The following is a 24,478-nucleotide window of genomic DNA, read 5'->3' on the forward strand; positions in this document are numbered from 1 at the left end:
ACTCCAAAACAGATGGGGGGGGGGAGTCACATTTAAGCTGATATAGCTTACATAAATATTATTTAATGATCAGTTAGAAAGGCAAACTATCCTATTATAAAATTTTTATAAAGCTTTCGAGTTTACAGTGTCTAAATTACTTAATACCTCGGATAGAGATATTGAAAGCATCTCTTTCTCACCACCTACGCTATTATTTTTAAAAAATTGGATGAAATCATTTTGCTAATAGCTGTTCCTTTAAAATAGAAGGTCCTTTCAAATATTTGTCCTAGTGAAATTCAGCTTTAACAATATTGATTTAAGAGAATAGTTTTAAGATGATATTTCTTTGTTGTTTGATGGTAACTCTTACCTAAATACATAGTCAAGAAACATCATTGAGATGCAAGGGGAAATATGATAATTATTAGATACAACTCAAAATTTAATCTTCCAGTCTTCCTGGTCACACGTTGGTGTTGTAGAGATTTGAGAGACACACTTTTAGAAGTTAAAGGAAAACTACAGTCAACACAAGAATGTGGTTCCATCAGATGAAATTACGAGGCCTAACTTATCTCATTTGCATTTTTGATACGGACTCAACTGTAAAATATACCATCTAATGTTCCTGTTGAAATTCTTATTTCCAAGGACATTATAGGGGAAGAAAATTCTATCCTCTGCCCATTTTAGGTCTCAGCTAGGGCTCTGTGACAAAAGACAGCTTACAAGAGAAAAATATACAAATGCTTCTGTGAGATGGGAGCCCTTGTGTGGAAATGAAGATTCAAAGAAATGGCAAAACCTCAATGCTTTTCTACTGGGTTGAACAAAGAGAAGCGCTTGTGGAAATGTAAAATATATGGGGAAGCTAAAGGAAAGTCAGAATTATCTTAACAAGGTCTGTTCATGCAGAATTCTCCCAGTCTTCCTGGCCTTGATAATAAGAATGTTCTTTTTCTCCTAGTAGAGGGAGGGTATCTTTCAGAGTCTCAACTCCTGTTTTCAGGAAGAAAAGGAGATCAGAATGCTTTCCTTACATCTGTTGTTTTCCAAGTGACTTTAGCTCAAAAACAATCCTAATGCCGAAGGGGCGTATTTTGGAATGGAATATTCTGCCACCCTTCAACATGGACGATAAAATATGTAAATTTTCTGTGCATGTACAGCTAGTTTAATTTTGTTCTCTTCTGGATGTTCGTCAATAAATCAGTGCGAGAATATTTACACTCCAGAACCATGGTTCAAAAGCACTGACTAGGTGATACAAATGTTAGAGTAAATGCCAAGGTTTTCTTGACTTAAAAAGGAAGCCTTAACTTGTTCATAAGGCTGGTTACGAACTACGTTTCCTGTTACCTCAATCATCAAGATAATTCACTTTTTATAGTTTGCTTCTTGAAGAGAACGAAACTTTCAATAAACAAAAAACCACTCTGATGATAGTACCCCATATTAGAACAAAAATAACAACAAAAATAACAAGGAATCTACCCCCCTCCAGTTGATCCACAAAGCTGTGAATCTAGGTTCTTCCTGTAGCTTTGTCCGAGGGGGCATTTTGTGTTATTTATAACTCTGTAATAAATGATAGGCCAAATAGCAAAGTTTGCATGACTTCTTCCTCTTTCTCCTTTTCCTCTCCTAGGATCCTTGCTCCCTAGAGTAGAGAAACTCACATCGTACATACTGCGCTCTTCCGGGCTCAGCCTGCTCATATCTAGTGTGGTGTCATTTCCCTCTTATTATTAAAACTCAGAGAGATCATTAGGAGAGAACTGTGCTTCATACTTGCCTTTGGATAACGTTTTATCCTTTTTTATGTTTCTTCTCAAGCGTTGATCTGACTGTGAGTTCAATTCCAAGGAACTGGAAAGGACTTCCCAACTCAGAAATACCTGCCTACTGATGCCTGAAACTACACTTTATAGTAGAAAGGGGCGTCCCTGTCACAATACTCACAGCTCTTAAGTCTTTGTCAGCTCCTTGACTCAGAGGCAGATGTATTGACATGAGGAGGGAAGAAATTACATAGATATCATGGAGGAAAATGCATCTAAAAAGGACAGAGGGACAGCCTGCACGTGACCTTGTAATAGAAGCTTCTCCTTCCTCAGGACTACCTTTTATCTTTGTTGACAAGTTGTTCTTAACTTAATGTTGTTCTCTTGTCCAATATTTAATAATCCTGGCGAGGATCTGGACATAGACGGATAAGCAAGCTAAACCTGTCCCCTGCCTCCAGAGGTTTATAATCTAACAGAGGATGCATGTAAGTAAACACACAATTACAATAAAGTGTGATAAACTTTGTAATGGGAGAAATACAGGTTACTATGGAAATACAGAGTTGGACGATGTCATGCAATCTAGGATTCAGTTTCCCTCCCGTATTTAGGGTGAAAACTGTAGGGTGGCTAAAATTAAGCCAAGCAAAGAGGCCAATGTATGCATGTGTTAGAACATCTCCCGACACTGTATCCTATCTCGGTCTGTCCTTCTGTCGTGGTGAATGAGAGTGCTTCACCCATGCGGAACAGCTCCAGTGAAGGGGCCAACTCCGCAGGATAACTGAAGGAGGATGTGGTTTCTACATAGCTTTGCTCGCTGGTGCCGTTTCGTGGCCTGACCAGCACCGCGGCTGCACTGTATCTCTGCTCCAGCTGGCCTCCCCGCGTGCGTGAGGTGCAGCCCCGGGAGCTTTGGCATGGGTATGCGGCACGGCGGTTCAGCAACCTGGCACATTCCAAAAGCAGAGAGGAGATGGACAGGGATCCAGCCAGGAGTGCAAATTGAGGGCTGTAACAGAGTCCATGTTTCTAAGAAATAATCCCATCCTCTGGGCTTTAGTATCAGACATACCAAGACCATTTTTAGACAGTTATTTAAATTATTAAACCACATAACCTTGGGTAGAACTTTAGAAATAGTCATTCTTGCCTGAGGCCAATGCTCTGAGAACATCTTTTCCCTTCTACTACCTTCTTAAGCCACAACTGTTGAAGTTCCCAATTACCAAAATAATTAAGACACCGTGACTTATTCATCTAAACTGCATCTACGTATTATAAAGTAATATATTACATAACATATTACATATTACAAAACACATATTACAAAATAATTTCTTTTTTTTTTTAAAGATTTTTTTATTTATTTATTCAACAGAGATAGAGACAGCCAGTGAGAGAGGGAACACAAGCAGGGGGAGTGGGAGAGGAAGAAGCAGGCTCCTAGCAGAGAAGCCTGATGTGGGGCTCGATCCCGTAACGCCGGGATCACGCCCTGAGCCGAAGGCAGACGCTTAACCGCTGTGCCACCCAGGTGCCCCACAAAATAATTTCTTTATTGAGTAATTTGTTTCTCTCCAAATTGGCCAGAAACATACTCAGAGTACTAATCATAATAACAAAAAGTAAAACCTAAAAATTTACTCCAAGATCATAGTCTTTTAGACAACACTTCTCATTTCGGGTCACCAAGGATTACAATGCCTGAGCTTTGAACATCTGGAAGCAGTTCCATTGCAGAAGAACCCGCTATCGATTTTTCCTTGTCTTATATTTGCAAATGTGCTTTGTTCTCCAAAATCTTCCCTAAAAGGTCTGGGCTTAGGATGTAAGATCAAAGCATAAAATGTGACCTTGGCAGCAGGCTGGGAGGAAATGTGGACATTTGAAGTGGGCGACTGTGTGGAGGAGGGAAGAACATCAGTGTCCTTAATTCTTGCCCTGGCTTTGTAATCTGTCTTTTAACCCCTCTGAGCCTCATTTTTTTGTGTTCTAATGCAGGAGCTGAATTATATGAATTTCAGGTTATTTCCAAGATTGTAGTTATTTGTTTTGTCTATTGAGTAAAATTATGTTCTTTAGGAATTTACACTACTTGCCAATAGCGATGATGCAACCATAACATGTAACCATAAAAACCAAGTCTGGTGGATTTGGGTTGCATGCTCACCATGAGTCATTATCAGCAACTAGAACTTTGATGCTTTTAAAGTATAGATATCCAGTGATGTTAACGTTAATGCATAAAAAGTTAAAAACAAGACCATCATACGATATAAAATGAACCTCTGTTCATGGTTTTAATTCAACTCATTGATAAATGATATCCAAAAAGATAAGAAGACACATTCAAAGAGCATTTGAGGAGCTGGGTAGATATGGGCAATTTAATAAAGGAATATTAGAATAAGATGGTTAGATACTAGTTCCCTATAAGGCAGGAACCCATAACCTTTGGGATTATCTTTTATACCAGAGAGGATTCCACAAGTGAAAAATGGCTAGGCTGTAATCAAATAGTAAAATTTAAATAATTAAATAATCCTTGGATGAGCCTATTAAACCATGGCATTCAAAGACACACTATATGTTTGTTTTATTGAATAAGATTTTGAAGCCTTCTATACTGGAGACTCTCAAATAAAGTAATTGAAGTCTGAGGGCTCCAAATTACCTGAAACTCATTCACCTCTTTCTCTATTTTCTCTGGTTGCTCACTGGGTGAATCATTATTTCCTGGTGGTAGTCCAGGGACAATCAGCTCACACATCATACATAATTTAGGGAAACTCTTTTTTTTTTTTTTTAAGCTTCCTTGTCACATTGGATTAACTTACTATCCTACTGGTAAAATCTAATTCATATTAATACCATTTCTATTTACTTTCTATGTTGGTTTATTTTTATATGTGCAAGGTAGTAATGAGGGATAATAATGCAGGAGATTTATATTCATGTACTTTTAAAATAAATTATGAATAAGCCAAAGTCCAACAGGGATTTACTAGACTTCATTGAATTCTGTCATGTTCACCTTAGAGAACTCTGAGCTTAACAATATTGTCTCTGTAATTCTCTGTTCACTTGCAATTTAGTAGGGAGACCAAGTCAAACAAAAATTTTAGTCATAGTGTTTGAGTCAAAGAGACATTTATGAATTTCTGTACTTGCTTCATGATAAAAAAGAAATGAAAGTGTCCTCTTAGAGAAAGCCACGCTGAGTTTTGATTTTACAGTGGTCACTCATGGTAATAAGTTGGGTCAGTGATTTTCAGCTTTTTTTTTTTTTAAAGATTTTATTTATTTATTCTACAGAGATAGAGACAGCCAGCAAGAGAGGGAACACAGCAGGGGGAGTGGGAGAGGAAGAAGCAGGCTCACAGCAGAGGAGCCTGATGTGGGGCTCGATCCCATAACGCCGGGATCACGCCCTGAGCCGAAGGCAGACGCTTAACCGCTGTGCCACCCAGGCGCCCCAGTGATTTTCAGCTTTTTGGGGGAAGTCAAGAACTTGATAAAAACTAGAGACCCTTCCTTTAGAAAGAGACGACAAGCATGTAACACATCTATTATTTCATATTCAATTTTATCTGGGATGATTCATGGGCCCCCTACATCCCATCCACGCACCCTGGTCAAGAACTCACAACCTAGGAAATACGGAGCCACATAGAAAATAGGCCGTAGGTGAGACACCTGACCCTCATAGCTTGCCTTCTAAGGCTCTCCTAACATCCGACATTGTAAGTCAGCCACACTGTAGTTTAGACACCAGTACGTTGTTTTCTTTGAAGCTGAAGCAGACGCACCTGGCAAGGTGGAAAACCTAAACCCAATTATTTGGAGATAACATAGCACTCTTATGGTCCTGCTGCACTGACAATTCCTAAAATCACAAACAGCTAAATCGTAGAGTAAAACGTCATGGGCTTCAGAGTGCATCCTTATCCTGCCCCTTAGGAGACAAGAGACCTTAAGAAAGGTATTTTTTTCTTTTTAAGATTTATTTATTTGGGAGAGAGAGAGAGCGCGCACATGAGTGGGGGAGGGGGGAAGGTGGAGAATCTCAAGCAGAATCTGCACTGAGTGCAGAGCCAGAAGTGGGGTTCGATCTCAAGACCCTTTGAGCATGACCCTGAGATCATGACCCAAACTGAAACCAAGAGTCAGACGCTCAACCTACTACACCACCCAGGCACTCCGATATTTCTTTCTTAAGCCTCAAGTTTCTCATCCGAAAAATAAGGGTGATTAAGGAGTAGGGCCCAAAGCATAGGTTATTGGAGCCATAAACTTCACCTAATCAGCTGGGTAGAAGCAGGAAACAGATCCAAAGGTGAGAATAATATGTACCCAGTAAAACTAATGCAGAGTCATATAAGATTTGTTCTATTTGTATGTAAAAGTTTGGTAGACTCTTACTGTTTTTAACTCAACTCCAGACCTTGAGTCAAAATGTTATATTAAGACTCTAACTATGTTGCATGCAATTATTTAGTGATCTAAAGAGAAAAGCAGAGTTTATCAGCTTGAATTCATTCTGCCTCTCAACTGTCAGAATGTTGAGCTTTATAAGAAAGAAAGATACCTTGGTAAGTACTGTTGTCTTTTGTAGAATAAATCTCAGGCCAGTTGAAATTCATGAACTATAACAAATTTCACTAATTAAAAACAATATAAATATATTTTGTCAACCAAATTCTCATATTAAAGAATAATCTAAGAGATTTGCTAAGAATGTTGTAAAACCCAAATAGGCAACATGGCTATCTTTTTATCCAAGGTGTGACGAAACTTTCTGCTTATCAAGGTTCATAGAAGTTCAGGGACTTATCCAACGTCCCATCATTAGGTTTAACTCTTATGGCTTATTTTCGACTTTCCACTGCATCTAATGCTTCTTTCAGAAGCTTCGCATTTACGTTCTGAGGCATACTCATTATAGTGCCAACAATGGCCGTAACAATGCCAATGAGAAATGAGCTCAAGTCCTCACTGAGGTATGACCTCTGGAGTCCCAGCCCTCCAGTGTTCTTTCAGGTCCCAGCTGGGGTCCTGAGTGCTCAAGCCCAGTCCCTGCCATAGTGGTCAACACTGAGACCCACCGGCTCCTTACACGTGACCAGAACCTCCTTGCCTCTGGTCACCACCACATGGTTCTCTTCCTCTTTGCTGTCACTTCTCCTCTTCCTATAGTGGTCAAAGTCACCACACTGAGGCTCATACTGCAGGCAAGTAGATGGACCACCCCTCCCACAAGACCCTCCCTCTTTGGCTATGTTCTGAACCCCCCCTCCAAGAGAGGGAACAGGGTCCCTGCTTGGAAGCAAAACTTTTACTCACTTGTCCAAATGAAAAAGGAAAGGGTAGCTGTTGGCCTCAAAGCATGTTCACCATTAAAGTTGAGACGGTGTGAGAATTAACACAGCATTGATTGTTTCTGTGAAAAGTGAGTACCCTGCAATAGTGAATACTCAATGAATTATTGTTGAACATTGAAGAATGCACATAATTCAAGTATAAAAGAACCTGGGTGGCTCGGTCAGTTAACCATCCAACTCTTGATCTCAGCTTAGGGCTTGATCTCAGGGTTGTGAGTTCACGTCCCAGCATGGAGCTTACATTAAAAAAAAAAAAGAAAGAAAAGAAAAGAAACAAACAAAAAAGAAGGCAGCCATGAAGACAGTAATAACTGAGCTCAAGTGTCCATTCAAAAGCAGCTGTTAGTGTTTCCTTGCTTCATGATTTATGTCTCAATTTTATCAGTCTTATGAGTTTGAGGTTATTTGCATATTTTTAAAATAAGCATCTAATTTAATGGCTAGATTTGAGTTAATGTTAGGTGTTTTGAGTTAAATTTCATCATGGAATCATATTTATTTAATGACAAATATTTATTGGGTTCATACTTTGTGCCAAGGAACAGAGCAGTGAATAAAAACAAAGGCCCTTCTTTTTGGGGACATATATGGGGCCTCTATGGTGTCAGAGAGAACAGTAAACAAGAAATCAAAGTAATAGAAAATTCTAAGAAGAAAATAAAACAGGATTAGGGGACAGTAGTGATGGGTATGAAAAAGCTATTTCAGATGTGTTAGTCAGCAGAGGCTTTCTTGATTAAGTGACATTTGAGGCAGGACCTGAATGGCGGGGCGGGGGAGCAAGTTATGTGGAAGTCATAGCAAACACGAAGAACCCACAGTGTGTGTCGTGCTTAGCGTGTTCTGTACCCTGTGATGGGGCAAGAGTGCCTGGAAGGAAAAAAACAGGTAAGAGGGGAATAGAAGATGAGCTCAGAAACATAGCAAGGGAGCTAGATCATCGTGGGGCTTGGAGATCGTAACGAGTCGTACCAAAGTGGTGATCCTGTCTGGAGTTTGAAATGGCTCAGTAGCATGTTTGCCACAGATGGATGTTGTAACAGTACTGTGAGCTCGTGGCAGGCAAGTCTGGTTCAGATTAGGTCTGAAAGCTGCCTCAAGGGCTTAAATTTTGGTCTAGTCCAGTTTCAGGGCTACTTGGGAATCTAGTTAATCTGAGGGACTTGAGGCAGTTTTCAAAGGAATTCTGCAACTCTTCTCAGAGGGTTGTGGGAAACCATTGCAAACTCAATGTCATGCATATACAACAGTTTGGGCCATGAAGAACTTTACTATAGACCCAGTAGCTTGTAACATACAGTGACATCCTATGTGGGGCAGGACGTACGTACTTTTCACAACCTGAAAGAAAGAATAAATAAAAATATGAAGGTCAAGGAAGTTATTTAGGGATTTTACAAAACAAATAATGGAAACCAAGCAAATAGAGATTATACATATTTAAAAAAAAGAGAGATACTTCATTACGAGGACATGGAGTGGTTCCTAGAATATAAGGGTGGGAAGGCAGTTATGCCTTAGAAAGGGTTTATTCAGAACTAGAAAATTGTCAAGACTCTCTCCAGTTCACAGCCCTGCATTTTCCTACCCCTATGCTTCATTCTTAGCTCCCTCTGTGCACAGAGGAGAATCTGTTGGCTGGGATCTGCTGTTTTCTCTTGGTCCAATCAGTTATAACCAAAGAAGTGAGGTCAAGAAGTGTGAGCAAGCATGGCTGTCAGAGCCTGCTCCTGAGAGTCCCTCTCAAAGAAGGTAGTGGGCTGGGCAGACAAGCCAAGCGACCTCTGTCACATAGGTCTACACGTAGGTCATCCATGTATATATTTCTTTTATGTGCAGATAACTTGGAAAAGTACTCCTAAAAGAGTTCCTACCCAATCCAAGGAGTAATTTTTAAGGGGTGCGAAATGATAAGGCAGGCAAAAAGTATGTAAAGAAAAATCACACAATGTATGCATTTTTCTTGTGAATTGTGTTTTTAGTGAGAAAATTTCTCCATCATGTCAACATGGTGTAATGGGACAGAAAAATGGACTTAAGTTAGAAAATCTGGTTTACGGGCACCTGGGTGGCTCAGTCAGGTAAGCATCTGCTTTCCACTCAGGTCATTGATCCTGGGATTAAATCCCGCATCAGGCTCCTTGCTCAGGGGGAGCTTGCTTCTCCCTCTGCTTGCCACCTGCCCTGCTTGTGTTCTCTCTCTCTCTGTCAAATAAATAAATAAAATCTTTAAAAAAAAAAGAAAATCTGGTTTAAATCTTGGTGTTACTAACCAATGGTCATGGGAAGGTGAGCAATTCATTCTGGTTCTCAGATAAATGATGCAGTTGGACTAGAGTCTCCTTAAGGTAGATACTCTTTGACTCTAATACAATATTTCCATTTGGTAGCAAATAATTGCTGAGACATTTGTTCAAGGTTAATTGTAAACATATAGCAAAAATGGTTAAGAGACAGTCTATACATCATCATTTATAATAGCCAAGACATGGAAGCTACCTAACTGTCCATCAGTGATGAATAGGTAAAGAAGTTACGGCATATATATATACACACACACACACACACACACACACACATATATATATATATATATATATATATATACATGTATATGTATATATGTGTATATATATATATATGAATTTTTAAGATTTTATTTATTTATTTGAGAGAGAGAGAGAGCATGAGCAGGGGGGAGAGGGAGAAGCAGTCTCCCTGCTCAGCAGGGAGTCCGGCATGGGGCTCAATCCCAGGGTCTTAGGATCATGACCTGAGCTGAAGGCAGATGCTTAACCGACCGAGCCACCCAGGTGCCCCTATACGATAGAATATTATTCAGTCATAAAAGAAAAGGAAATACAACTATTTGTGACAACATGGATGGACCTTAAAAGCATTATGCTAAGTGAAATAAGTCAGACAGAGAAAGATAAATACTGTATGTACTAGGTGATCTCACTTATATGTGGAATCTAACAACAAAACAAAACAAAAAAACACAAAATGAGAAAACCCCCACCTCTTAGAAAAAGACATCAGAGTTGTGGTTACCAGAGGGGGTAGGGGAGCACCAACTGGAGAAAGGTGTTCAAAAGGTACAAACATGCAGTTTTAAGATGATTAAGGTCTAGAAATGTGATGTACAGCGCGATGACTAGAGTTAACACTGCTGTAGGATATACGGGAAAGTTGTTAAAGAGTAGATCCTAAAAGTTCTCATCAAAGGAGAAATGTTTCTTTCTTTCTTTTTATTGTATCTATATGAGAAGATGGATGTTAGCTGACTCTGTTGTGGTAATCATTTCACAATATATGTAAATCAAACCATCATGCCATATGCCTTAAACTTACACAGTAATGTACACCAATTATTTCTCAATAGAACTGGAGGGGAAAAAAACCCAAAACACACACACACACACACACACACATGCATGCACACACAGAGGCTATAGAGTCCTATAGATTTGAGTTTTCTCTTGGCCCTGCCAGTGTTTGACTTTGGATAAATTCGTAAATTAGTTAATTTCCTAAATCCAAGTTTGCTTATCTGTAAAATGCAATGGACTGTTGTGCTGCTGAATAAGAAATTATGGGTCACCTGGTTCACTGTGAGTGCTCAACTCTGGTCATTGATATCAGACTGTGAAAATGACTAAAGTCTTATTACTTTGTATAAATGTGCAAGTAAGTGAAAATTAAACTCCAATATTCCTTTAAGTGCTCTAATGGCATGAATTAATACAAAATGAGATCAGAGATTGAGAGATTCTAGGAAGGTACTGTATACCTCCATGCTATTGAAAACTCATTGTCCCCTTAAGTAATTTTTAATTGGCTTTGTAAAACGTGCCTTTCCCATTCCCCCCCTGGGCAGATGTGAAAGCATGGAGTTGGACAATAAAATCCGAGATCTGATCGAGAGGAATGCTTCTCCGGATCTTAAGGGGGCCACCCCGGGAGCCACACTAAGTCACAGAAATTCATGTTCTCTAAAGGTAAGAAATCACCTTTTTTTCTACATTTTCTCAAAACACCCTTCAAGGGTATGCTCACCCAGAAGAATTTATGGGGGCAGTCCCCAGATCATTTACAGTAATGTACTTCCTTGTTGACTGAGAGGATAAAGTCAACCACTATAAAACCTCTCTTACACAGTCACTTCCTGTCACTGAGGAAACCCTTCAGCAGAAACACTTTCCCATTTAAAGTGTGATGCCAGTCAGGCAAGTGTTGCTACAGGGAAGTGAGGACGAGCTCACGCTGTGAAAAAAAATGTAAAAACAGCAACATCTCTTTTCTGGAAGGACGGCATCCAATTTGTGTAAACCTTCTTACATTGGGTTACTAAAATCGATACAATTCATTGTCTGCTTTTTTTTAATTTATAAAAATTTTTTTAGGATTTTATTTTTGAGAGACAGAGAGAGAGCATAAGCAGGGGGAGCTGCAGGCAGAGGGACAAGCAGGCTCCCCACAGAGCGGGGAGCCTGATGCTGGACTCAATCCCAGGACCCTGGGATCATGACCTGAGCCGAAATCAAGAGTCAGATGCTTCACCCTCTGAGCCACCCAGGTGCCCCAAGTAGTATCTATTTTTAAAGTTAGAAATGAATGTCTGCGGCTGGTTAGAGCCAGGGAAGGCTTATTTCTCCACTTCCCATCTCACCCCCTCCTCCCCACCTCATACATACACCTCTAACTCCCAGTTAGGATTTTCCTCCTTCATGGAAATGTATGCTCTTCTCAAGTAGCCTTCTTGTCTGCTTTATGATGAGAGTTTGAATCCCCTCCAGTGCTCTGATCCTCACATGCTCTGACTCTCAGCCCCCGAGGCCCATTTGCTTATGACTGACTTCCCTCCAAGCTCTGTTCATTTTGACTTCCCGATTTCTCTTCATATGGTAAAGACCTCTTGTTCATCCTCATTGTCATCCTCTTGGTAATTAGTTTCCTCTATTTTGGGGACTTAACCAAAACTTGTTTTCTTTCTTTAAGATACTGCTTCTCCCATCACTTCCCTGATGAAATTGACTCCTTTTCCTACACACCACACATCCGGGCGAAGGATTGCAGATTCCTAGCTGATTTTTTCTTTCCTTGTGAAGTGTGAGATAAAAACATCTAGAGAAAGTGAGAAGGTGAGAGGTGAGATCCAGTGTTTAAGGAAGTTGGAGAAAATATGGCATGGGCACTGGGAGAGAGGAATGAAATTGCAACGAGTGGCTGAATAGCCATAAGGATGGAGTTGAGCTTGACAGCCACTACTTGATGATAAGACCAACCCCTCCATGGTATTTGGGCTCCTGCCTTCAATATCCCCATCACCTCTCACCAGCTTAAACTATGCTCAGCACTCCTCCACTTTTAAACATATGTGAGATCCCATGTTATTTTATGCGTAGTTCTAATTTATTCTTATGCATCATAGCCAGGCTTATTGATCAGGGCATCCAAAGCTTTTCAGCCCCTTATCACATCACTAATAAGCTCTGCCTTGATAAAGCCAATGGTCATTTTGCACCTGATTTTTCACTTGTTCTATCATATGCGTTTGATGCTATTTACTAATTCAACCTTTTAAAAATGTCTTTCTCCATCAACAGCTATAAAATCAATCTCTCATCATCTCCCTTCCCGTCCCTCCTTTATTCTCTGGTCTTTCTTCCTCATTCACCCTCACTGGTTTCACTTACATAACGTGCCTGTGTTGTATCAGTGTTACCCAGGGACCTATACATAGTCCTTGGCGCTCACTAAACTACAAAATATATATGCTAATGACGACACACACATATAACTTCCTAAACTTGCAGTTCTTTTCTACATGCACAACAATTTCCCTCAGTAGTTTCACAATAAATTCAACATTCCTGCTAAAACTGCTTGTTTCTTCCCCTTCCATTTCCTACATTAGTGAATGGATCATTATTCACCCAGTTATCCAAACTCAGGTATAATCCTAAATGCCTCCAGGGCTACCAAGCTGCCTAGCTCCAGGAGGCATTCATAGAATAATGCCAGCCTTCACCCTGGACCCTCCGGTTCTTGCCTCTTCTAACTTCATAGAGTCTTTGGATTTCGTTTCTTTTCCTTCACTCTTCCTACTCTACCGTGGTTCGGATATTCATCATCTCTTGCCTAGACCATCCCCAGGAGATGTCCAGTTGCCCTTCTTAAGTTTTGCTTCACACTAATTCGTATTTATCAATACGGATCTAGCTAATGTGCAAGTGCTTAGAACTTAAAAGTAGACTTCCTTCCCTACATCATAACGTCCAAATGCCTTGGGTCAATATATAAAATTCTCTAGGGTCCAGTCCCTGCCGAGATTTAGAATAAAACAGTAGGAAGAGAATCTAATACTTATTGGTCAACTACCATAACAGGTATGGAGGTATTTTATATTATGTTTGATATCTATAACAACACTTAAATATGGCTGTTTTATCCTCATCTTCCAGATGAAGGAACCAAGGTTTATAGACATTTTAAAATGTTATCTAATTCATAAAGTTGTAAAGTTCTAGTCTCGAGATAGAAAGCCAGGCTCGTGCCTATTTTTCTTACAGTGTCATGCTGTTTCTACATCTTCTGGACTTTCCAAAATGCACCAAATGTGTCTGAAGTGTCACAGCAGGTTTTTCTAGAAGACAGCAGTATTAAACCACATGTTTGATTTCATGAGCCATGGTAAAGCTAGATTTACAGTCAACTTATCTCTAGAATCCCTCCACAAGTAATTTTCAAAGTTTGCGGGGGACTCTTAAATGTATACTCATAAATCCAGAGTCTCATCTCTTTTGTGGAAAGCACCATTTGTTCTTGTCCGTTCAGGTCAACTAAAGTTATTGTCAGTGATTGTCAGATGCTTGCCTATCACTGCTGCTTCTGGATGTCAGCTGTACCCCCTTGGGGGCACTGTTGTGATACCACTCACTGTGCCAAGTATGCCCAATATGGGATATGTCCCCCAAGGCCCCCAAGACAGATAAACACTATTGCTGTCTTCACTTCAGTGGAAAGACTTTTTCTTTCCTAATTTTAGCTACCCCGGCTCCCAATGCTACCTTCTACTTTTGGGGTTTTAGCTGCCATCTACTGAGTGACTGTTATGGCCAGCACTTTGAAAAGCATTTCTATGCATTAGCCCATTTAATCCTTACTCTTGTACAGATGGGAAAATGGAGGTTCGGTGAGGCGAAAGGATTTTCTCATGGTCTTACAACTCATAGGAATTGGACTCTGGACCCAGTTCTGATTTTAACTGCGCTCCCTGTTCTTAATTCCCTCCCTCTCACATAAGAGGCATTTAGCAACTGATCCAGAGCTCAAGCAGGTATTAGAAGTGATGCTGTTGTCAGGGCAACCCCTCCTCTCTGGGCCTAAAGCATCATCCTTGGATCAAGCTAGTGCAATAAATCAAAGCTGGGGGCTCTCCCTGCCTCCTTGCCCTTTGTCCTGAGGGTTCAGGAAGGTCGATTTTCCCTCCTGGAAAACCAAGATATTGTCCAGACGAGAATCTCCCTTTGTCCCTGCCCCAGCTTCCAGGTATCCAGAGAGACCTGCACTCCCCCTACCCCTATAGCAGGGGCTACCAGGCAACATGGTTTCTTGGGCAAATTCCCTTTTCTGCCTCCATGGTGTGAGGTAGGAGCTTTCAGAGTAGGTTCTGGGAGTGGGGAAACTCTTATCTGTGGCTTTTGCCCCACTATTATCTTCTCAAACAGTGTTTCAGACCCAGAAGGGAGCATAACCCTCCCATTTCACAAAGGAGAAACTGAGGCATTGAGGAACAGACCTTTGGACATGATTCTTGCAGCTTCTATCTGAGCCACTTCAGGGTCCCAGCACTCCTGTCACCCTCTTGTCATCCTCTGGACTAAGACAGGGTCAGAATGTGTGAACCTCCCCCAATAAAATATTTGACAAAGACAAAAAACAAAACAAAACAAAACAAACAAAACCCTGTGTTTTAACTCTCTCTGAGAAAAGTTTCCCAGGAACAACCCCTGGGAGTCTCTCTGCATCCCAATAGACTTCAAGCATATCTTCCTCAATTGTTGTCTGAAGGTATCTTCAAATATTTGATTGCTTGAGTGAACACAGTTTAGTTTCCAGTTGGAATCTCAGCTGAATTACTATTTACCCAATAGCACTCTACAGGAGGGAATCCTACATTCAAAACAAAACAAAAACTTTTGCGTTCTCACTGAGATAGTGATAGGACTGAAAAAAAGTATAAGAAAATTTATTTTTGGTGTAAGACAAGGTGAGCCAATGACAGAGAAGCTGTGGAGGGTGTCTCTCATTTTCCACTGAATGAAGTAACCATAAGAACAATACAGTAGACTCCCTTTCCAGGAGTAGAAAATGAATTTCTTTATAATTTAAGAGATGGGAAAAAGTGTAGCTGAATGAAAGAGATATGATTTAATGAAAGGGCCTGAGACATGTGTCAAGTTCCCTTTTTTGCTAAACTACCTTTGCCAAGAATAAGTGAAGAGGGAGAAATAGTATAAAAGAAAATGAACAGACTGACTCATTGCTGTGAGGAAACAGAAAAACATTATTGACGAACATGAGGAACTCCATCAGTAGGAGAGCATTCTGTAATATTCTGGGAGAGTGGAAATAGACAGTCGGTGAACAAAGAGCATTGAATGTCTTGTAGGCAAAAAATAATAATAATAATAATAATTGCCTATGTGAAGAGTGCCTGAGTGGCTCAGTCAGTTAAGCCTCTGACTCTTGGTTTCAGCTCAGGTCATGATCTCATGGGTCATGATCTCCTGGGTCCTGAGATCAAGCCCCGTGGAGCTCCATGCTCAGCGGGGAGTCTGCTTGAGATTCTCTCTCTGTCCCTCCCCCAACTAACATGCTTGCTGCGCTCTCTCTCTCTCAAATAAATAAATAAATCTTTAAAACAAAATTGTCTAAGTGAGAATAATTTCAAATTCCAAAATGAATGTTAAATAGAAGTGACACTAAACCAAGATGGTCCTAATACTATGAGAAAATTAATATATGAACATTAATTTGTGATCCTGTAATTGTAGCTCTTCACAAAAGAAAGTGAGAGGACAATTGAAATGTATTTTTTGGACAAATACATTTCCAGTAATTCTTGGAAATAAAGATGAAACTTGGGAGTAAGAAGAAAAACTGTCCAAATTTTTAAAAGATCCACTAGAATTGAATTTGCTTAAGAAGCTTGTCTTGTCTTTGGATTCTTCTTCTTCTTTTTTTTTTTTTCTGATTTTGAATAAGAGGCAGTACCTGAAATTGGCTTTTAATAACTTTGGCACAAGTTGAGGGAGGATTTCCCAGTAATGGAGGACAAATTCTAGATCTGGACATTCTTCCCAACATAAAAAGCCCTGGGAAAATTTTTTTGATGATTCAGAGAGTAATATAAACTCATGACACTTGGAAAGATAATGAAGGAAAGACTTCCTGCAAACTACAGTAAGTTGACAAACGTTTTCTGTAACCACGTTGTTGGAAAAAAAAAAAAGCAAAAAAACCTAGTTTCCTTTTCCTTATTTCCCTTTTTTTAAAGCTAAGCTAGTATTCTTCATCAAAAAGCAATTTTGATGATCAAAATATTGTTTTCTCATTTGTAAAATGGACTGTGATAAAAATATGAAATGAGTGAAAATGTGAAAGCATTTTGTAAATATAAAAGGTTAAATGAGCTTAGCATTATTGCCGTCATCACCATCATCATCATCTTCTTCATTATTTTTATGCTAGTAGGGTGATCTTGAGCCCCCCAATTTTTAAAAATATGTTTCTCATATAATGACTAGCTGCTTCTTTGAATCCCATTATCTAATTTCAGCAGTGATGGCTGTGTAATTTTTTTAAAAGATATATTTATTTATTTTAGGGGGGGAAAGGTCAGAGGGAGAGGAAACAGAGAATCACAAGCAGGCTTCTCACTAAGCATGGTGCCCCATGTGGGGCTTGATCTTACAACCTGAGATCATGACCTGAGCCAAAACTGAGAGTGGACACTTAACCAACTGAGCCACCCAGGCACCCCTCCAGTGTCATCTTTATATGCACATGCTTTTTCTTAATTATACATAGTTATAATTTTTAATTTAAAAATAGTACCCAAATCTATGCATATGATGTTGGTATTTATTGTCTCAGGAAGAAAGTAGTCTCTTTTGCCTGAAATGTCCAAACTAATTACTTGATGATTATGAAATTACACAGAAACATTTCCATCCTCAATGGAGTGGTCCCTCGGATCTTCAGATTTGTATTAGAAAAACAGTAAATATGTGAAAGACATGTCTGTTTTGTTCATTTGGTATCCCTATACTTAGCACAGTACCCAATCCATAGGCCATAGTCAATAAATATTTGTAGTGAGAATGCGTACATGAATCAAGGTGAGGTCAACACATGAGCAAAGTATGAGAAAAATAAAGTGTTCTGCATTGATATAGAGTGATAAGAAATTAATGTTCTTACTGAGAAGAGAAAAAATAATTAATTCAATTAGGATTATAGTTTTTGGAAGCTAAATTTCTCTTCGCTGATGACTAGTTATTTAAAGTAGAAATTAATCTCTAGGCAAGTGGTGGTACCGCTTGGTAAGATTTTGTCTGGATATGACCTCCGAGGTCAAGCCAATTCATATCTAGCCATGAAGAAAGCTCAATGACCTTGAAACTTTCCTGAATTCTATTCCTTAATGGCTCAGGCTCCTGCATGATGTTTTGCCCAATAATTTTCAGCTGTGTTATTCTTATCTCCCCCATATCGATAAAAGGTTCTTTGTAGGGGAATAAACATGCAGGACTAATTGAACTCTGGTATGGGTTCAGCTACACACGTCATGCAATGACCACGGGCATGTCACTTAACATCTCTGAATTTCAACTTAATCCTTGTTACCATCAAAGATAATTCTCTGTTAACTTCATAGGGCTGTTATGAAGTTCAAATTAAAGCAAATAAAATGTTCCGAACCACAGAACTCATGTGTGCAAAAGTATATAATTTTTGCTTCCTAAACTGAATTTAGTTTCAGCCTAGGACCCCTACCCTGTCTCTTAGAAGACAGTTTAATCTGCTTGGCTACAGGGAATGTCAGGACTTCATTGTTTTCTTAGGCAATTTATATTGCAGGACTTCCTTCCTCTCCCTCCTTCTCCCCACAATGGCACGTCGTAAGGTCTGGGAAGCAGATTTTGCGAAGTAATCCAAGTGGAGTAGATTGTCAGATGTAGCAGATAAAAATGTAGGATACCCAGTTAACTGAATTTCAGACAAACACAAAAATATTGCATGGGGCATACTTACGCACAAAAAAAGTATATCTGGAATCCAAATTTATCTGAATGTTCTGTAATTTTCTGGCAATTTAGGGTGAAGACAGTTAGGCTGCAATAATCCACCATCTTCCAATGCCATTGGCACTAATGCAAACTATGTCTGATAGTCTTTTCATTGGCCTGTATCGTCACTGGCAGTCACTAAGCTTCCCTGCCACTCATTTCACCTCCTAGCCTCAGGGTCCTATGGTAAATACTGCATCCTTCTCAGTTAATCACTTTTGCATTCTTCTCAGGAATGTAGGAAATTTCCGGTTCTGCTTCCACAGCACTCTGGGATTGAGCTGTCTCAGGACCTAGACATGCCACAAAGTTTCAGCTGGATACCACGGTGGCATGGAGAAATTCTCTTCAAGACTTGCCCCTTCTCCAGGCTTAACCCCAGGGATGAGGTTAAAGCTGTCTCTGCTCTTTGCTGTTCAATCTGGGCAGTTGGATAGATGACAGATGAGTCCCTAAAAGTAGGCGAGTAGGGCTCCATTTCTTCACAAGCCCTCACAACCATCCAGATACTCTTTTTCCCTTATCTTTTCTCATTTTCCCTCAGGCCATGAAAACTTTATCTGTTCTTCAATGAGGGGGTGGGTATTTTCATCTACCACTTTTTCTATCAGTTGTTAATGGTATAAGGTTTATGCCTGGATTCTGACTTTTTCTCAAAATATATAACCAAGGTGAAGGGATTTTATGATATACACCTGTATGTCCGCCACCTAAATATTGCCGCCAACATTTTACTATACTTGTTTACCACACATCTCTCTACCCACTCACCTCTTTGTATGCATCAACCGTGTTATTTTTTGAGGAATTTCAAAATAAACTGCACAAGAGGAATTAGTCTTTAAAAAAAATTTTTAAAGACAATTTTCAGAAAAAAAAAATTAGCTTTTGCAATTCAAAGCTTTGGTTTTCAAGATGGTCCCTAGAGTTTGGAGAGTCTATTTTGAAAATCAAAGGTTAGGGGTGCCTGGGTGGCTCAGTCAGTTAAATGTCTGCCTTCAGCCTAGGTCATGATCCCAGGGTCCTGGGATAGAGTCCCACATGGGGCTCCCTGCTCAGCGGGGAGCCTGCTTCTCCCTCTGCCTGCTGCTCCCCCTGCTTGTGCTCTTTCTCTCTCTCTGACAAGTAAATAAATAAAATCTTAAAAAAACAACAAAAAAAGAAAATCAAAAGTTGAACAGGGACTGTTTTTCACTTTGCATTCAATGGTAAACTTAATCAGCCCTGGAGGCAAAAGATACCACTAACCAAGCAAAGAGAGGATTAGTTACATAAAACAAAGGGCAGTGCCTATTTGGAAGGATCCTGAGTTAAGTACTTCAAGATATTAACTTATCTCATAAGATGTAATAAAGCACGGTGCAAGTGTAGGAACCGTTATTGAAGACCACACTTACGCCTTTTAAAAATCCCCCCATAGCATGTACAACTATTTATATTGTTTATTTACTAAATAGCAACCAAGATGAAGAGAAAAAAATTTTAAATCGGGATTTGTATGGAGGCAAATAAATAGAGAGATCATATAACCAAAATAGGGAAGGGTAAAATATCAACCTATAAAATGAATAAAAGGATAATACACGGATATGCAACAGTTTTTCAAAAATGAGTTGAGGGGCACCTGGGTGGCGCAGTCGTTAAGCGTCTACTTCCGGCTTGAGTTGATACTCCTACTCTATCTTTTTTGATTTGGAGCCAGAATATATAACTTTGTGTATCACTGTGATCATTCTCCCCTGGGCTGTATTCTTAGAAGCAGAGCTGTGCTGTGATTTCCTACTGAAGATTCATGCATAAACAGATACATTCAATAGAAATGTAAAGTATCACTACTCTGAACTCTGAAGATACTATGTTAGTTCCCAATGTTCAAGTGATAAACATTGACCCTACCTTCAAGAAGCTTCCAGCCTCTCAGAAGAGAAAGGTACATAAAATTAATGACTGTTTTGCTGTAAATGCTGGAATTGATGCCTCACAAAGCACCCTGGGATCACAAAGGAGGAAATAACTAACTGCTCTGAAGAACCAGGGGAGCCTTCCAGGGAGGGCTTATGGTCCAGCTGGCTCAGATTGTTTGCTGCTTTGTGCAGCGCTGAGAAATCTTCCTATGTAGAAGTTGCATAAAGTCTGCAATTCCACAAAGACTACAGACTAGTCAGCAGAAACCGATTTGCCCTAGGATGTATCCAATATGCACTAAAAACTAAAAGTATATAGTGGTAACAGACCTCAAGCAACATTTGAAATTGCCTGAAAGAATTGTTACAGAGTTAGAAGCTGGAGAGACAAAAGCAAAAATCCCCCCATGATGTTGTGGAATTTGGGACACCTGTCTCACCTGACTCTCCTATCCAGGCTCAAACTTGGCGTCTGAAAGGAGAGGTGATTTCCTAGTTTGGAGGCTAAGAAGTTGAAGGTTTTGATCCTTAGATCTTTTATAATCTCTTAAGAAAATAGCTGATTCAGGAACATTCTTGATTTAATTTTGGGTAGAGAGGAGTCTTTATGTGTGTCTGAGCATCATGAGTACTTGAGTAGGCACTAAAATAATTGGCATGATCTTAGACTTGAGAAATATGGAATGAACACGACAGACACAAATTTTTATCAATGGAGTTTCCATTCTAATGGTGGGAAGCAACAAAGAAGAAAAATCTATGTTGTATTATATACAGTGGTATGGAAAAATACTGCAGGGAAGGTAGACAGAAAGTGCTGGGATGGAGAGCAACTTTAAATCAGGAGGTCAGGTAAAAACTCAAGAAACAGGGGACATTTAAGCAATCACCTGTTGAAAGTGAGGGGGTGAGCCGTGTGGATACCTAGGGGAAAGATAGTTCTCAGCAGGGAGAGCAAAGAATGTGCATGCCAGGTTCATGGGGCAGCAGTGTGGACAGGACGCCGAGTAGAGTGCGCAGAGGGAAGACTAGTGAGGAAAAAGTCAGAGAAGCACAGGGTAGGGCCTTGTGGGCCACTCTATGGAGTTCTACTTTCACTCTGAGTGACATGAGAAGTCACTGACAGGTTTTGTGCAGAGGGGTGTCATGAAATGACGTATTTTTAAAGACTCACAATAGCTCCTATATTGATAACGGATGGGGGAGGGGCAAGAGCAGAAGCACAGAGGCTGTTAGGTTATTGCACCTAAGGGTGGGCGGGGCTTGGTGATCAGTCCAAAGCTGCTAAGCCCCTTGCCCAAGGTCACATAGCTAGTAAACGGGGAAGCAGGATATGACACAGAGACAGATTTCAGCCACTACTGGACGTTCTCTAAAAACTTGCGCATGAATGAAATCAGGGCACAAACATTAAAGTTCCCATTTTGAAAAATATGTTTATTTCACCTTGCTGCTCTCTCATTGAATTAGGACGCCTCTAGGCTCTTGGGCCAACGTGCTGCTCTCCTTTCCGGTATACTTTCAAAATGCCTACAAATGTTCAGATACATTGGATACAGGTTGTGAGAGAAAGGGGAATCAAGTATATCAACTCCCAGATTTGTAATATAGAGCATGAAGTTTGCCATTGACTGTCACGGGGAAGACAAGTTTTTATGGGGAAGATCAGGAAATAGGTTTTTTACAAGTGGAGAAGGAGGTGCATCCAAATAGAGACAAGTGCGTGATTGATATCAGTGGGTGACTGGTTCATTCGGAGTGCCCTAGACAAACTGATTGGGAAATATTTGGATTACTGCAAGCCGTTAAATATTTCAAATACTATTTTTGACACCATCTATTAAGTGGTATTGCAGTTGTCGACCTCACTCCTTTGGTACATAATGCATATATCCAGGTTTCTTTTTACGAAAAAGACACTTGGATCGTGTGAAATTCCTCTTCTCAAGGGTCTTCAGTGGCTCCGTGGTCTATGCAATAAAGTCAAAATTTCTTAATGTGAAATGTAAAGCCCTTCACAATTTGATCCAAACCAACTTTAGACGAGCTCTACTTTAGTTACATGGGGCTTGTCAGACTCCTGCATACTTAGGTTCGTCACCTCTGCTCTGACCCAAGAGACACCAAGGCCAAGGATGGTTCAGTAATGTTGCTCACATTACAGCAATTACACCTCAGCTTTCACCGTCTATCAAAATCCTATCCACCCTTCAAGGCCCAGCAGAAACTGAAGCTCCTTCCATAACAATTAAGGCTGAGAACGAGCTCTCTCTCCTCTGAATCCTCCCAGGCAGGTGTGTGCGCTCACACGTATGTGTGTATACCTTAATTTCATTAGAAGCAGGGACCTTTGCTTATTTTCCTTTGGCATCCACTCAGTGCCAAGTGTGAAATGGAAATGATTGATAGCCCTTCCTTTTTTCATATTATTTGTTGCACAGATAATAGGATCGATATCCCTATCTTAAAGATCATATTATTATTAATATCTAAGCTTTTATATGTATTCTCATAGACAGCAAGGAGGACACCATTGTGTCCCTAGGAGAACACTATTACTATTCTCATTTTACAAATGTGGAAGTCGAGGCACGCCTGGGTGGCTCAGTCGGTTAAGTGTCTGCCTTTGGCTCAGGTCATGATCCCAGGGTCCTGGGATTGAGTCCTGCATTGGACTCCTTGCTCAGCAGGGAGCCTGCTTCTCCCTCTGCTTGTGCTCTCTCTGTCTCTCTCTCTCTGACAAATAAATAAATAAAATCTTTAAAAAAAATAAAAAATTAAAATTTGATCCAAATTAAGATTGAACAAAATTAAAAAAAAAAAACAATAAATGTGGAAGTTGAGCCTCAGAGGCCTTAAGAATCATACCCAAAGTCACAAGTAGTGAATTAGGTAGAGCCAAGTTAGGAGTCCAGATGCGTTGACTCCCATCAGCCTTTGCATCCCCAGTTGAGGCTCTCAGTCCTGCCGCGATAACACACTCACTTAAAAATTCATGCAAACAGGTTCAGGAAGCAAAGTAGGGTTTCAACCCTCATTCTAAAAGGATAGCTTAAAAAAAAAAAAGCCATGTTTATTTTACCTGACAAAGAACGCCTCCAAGAATTTATAGAAATGTGATGATCTGTCTTAGACTAGTTTTGAGAGAAGTATCATCAACTCAAGTAAGAGTTACAAACCAGTGACTGGTAGTTCCTTGGTCCTTTTTCTTCACCATACCTCTCTCTGTTCATTACTTTCCTCTGTGTAATATTTTAGTCACTTGAGAAATGAGGACTCTTCGGAATCCTCTTGGAAACATGGAGTGACGACATGTCTTTTCCTCTGAGGGTTATTGCAGCTAGTCAGACTTGTCACGAAACAAAGCTTGACTACAAGCCAGACTCTTACATGGCTCATGTGAGAAAGCTGGAGGTGAGGTAAGGAGGGCATGTGTAACAGAAAATAGCCAGCTTAGTTCTCAGGCTGGCCTAATGTAAGTTCCTTTTTTCTCAAACTAAACTTGGGGCTCTCCGGAAGAGTTATTGTTAATTCATAAATTACCACACGGCTCTCTGGAACTAATCGAAAATCTGTTTGCTGTTAAACTGCATAGCAGAAGAGGCAAAGGAATTGTCATGAAAAGTGCAAAGGTAGAGGATTTTCATTCCATCGCACCATGCTGTGCGGCAACAATGAGCGTGCGTCGGGATGACGGTGCCGAGGAGACCCAAGAGACACCAAGGCCAAGGATGGTACTTTCTGGCAAGAACTGTTCTTTCGCACCACTCCTCTAGGTTAATGGTATCACATCCACTGGGTTTATTATTACCAAATACACAGATAAGGCTGAAGAGAACCTTGAACAATATATGTATAACTGTGTTGTGAGGGAGGAGGGTTGAAAGAAAATATTTTCATGTTATAGTTTGTTTGTTTTTTTCTTTTTTGCTGAGCAGGTTTTAGGGTTAATGAAGTGTCAGTCTCCAGGAAATCTCTGCTTATAGCTCCTAAAATCAGATCATATGTGAGTCATAACTCTTACTTTTAGAAATCTGAACAATTTGATTCCCACCTGC

The 24,478-nt window shown here is 40.0% G+C and overlaps 1 protein-coding gene across 1 annotated transcript in view; it reads left to right on the forward strand.

Annotated features, from left to right (window-relative positions):
- TNIP3 (TNFAIP3 interacting protein 3) overlaps positions 1-24,478 on the forward strand; it is a 96,295-nt gene that overhangs the window by 36,689 nt on the left and 35,128 nt on the right. The window contains exon 3 of the mRNA XM_034661674.1: positions 11,037-11,157. Within this exon, the coding sequence (XP_034517565.1) occupies positions 11,037-11,157 (121 nt within the window). The remainder of the gene's footprint in view (positions 1-11,036; positions 11,158-24,478) is intronic.

Source organism: Ailuropoda melanoleuca, chromosome 5 (assembly GCF_002007445.2).
Source record: "Ailuropoda melanoleuca isolate Jingjing chromosome 5, ASM200744v2, whole genome shotgun sequence".
Classification (NCBI taxonomy): Eukaryota; Metazoa; Chordata; class Mammalia; order Carnivora; family Ursidae; genus Ailuropoda; species Ailuropoda melanoleuca.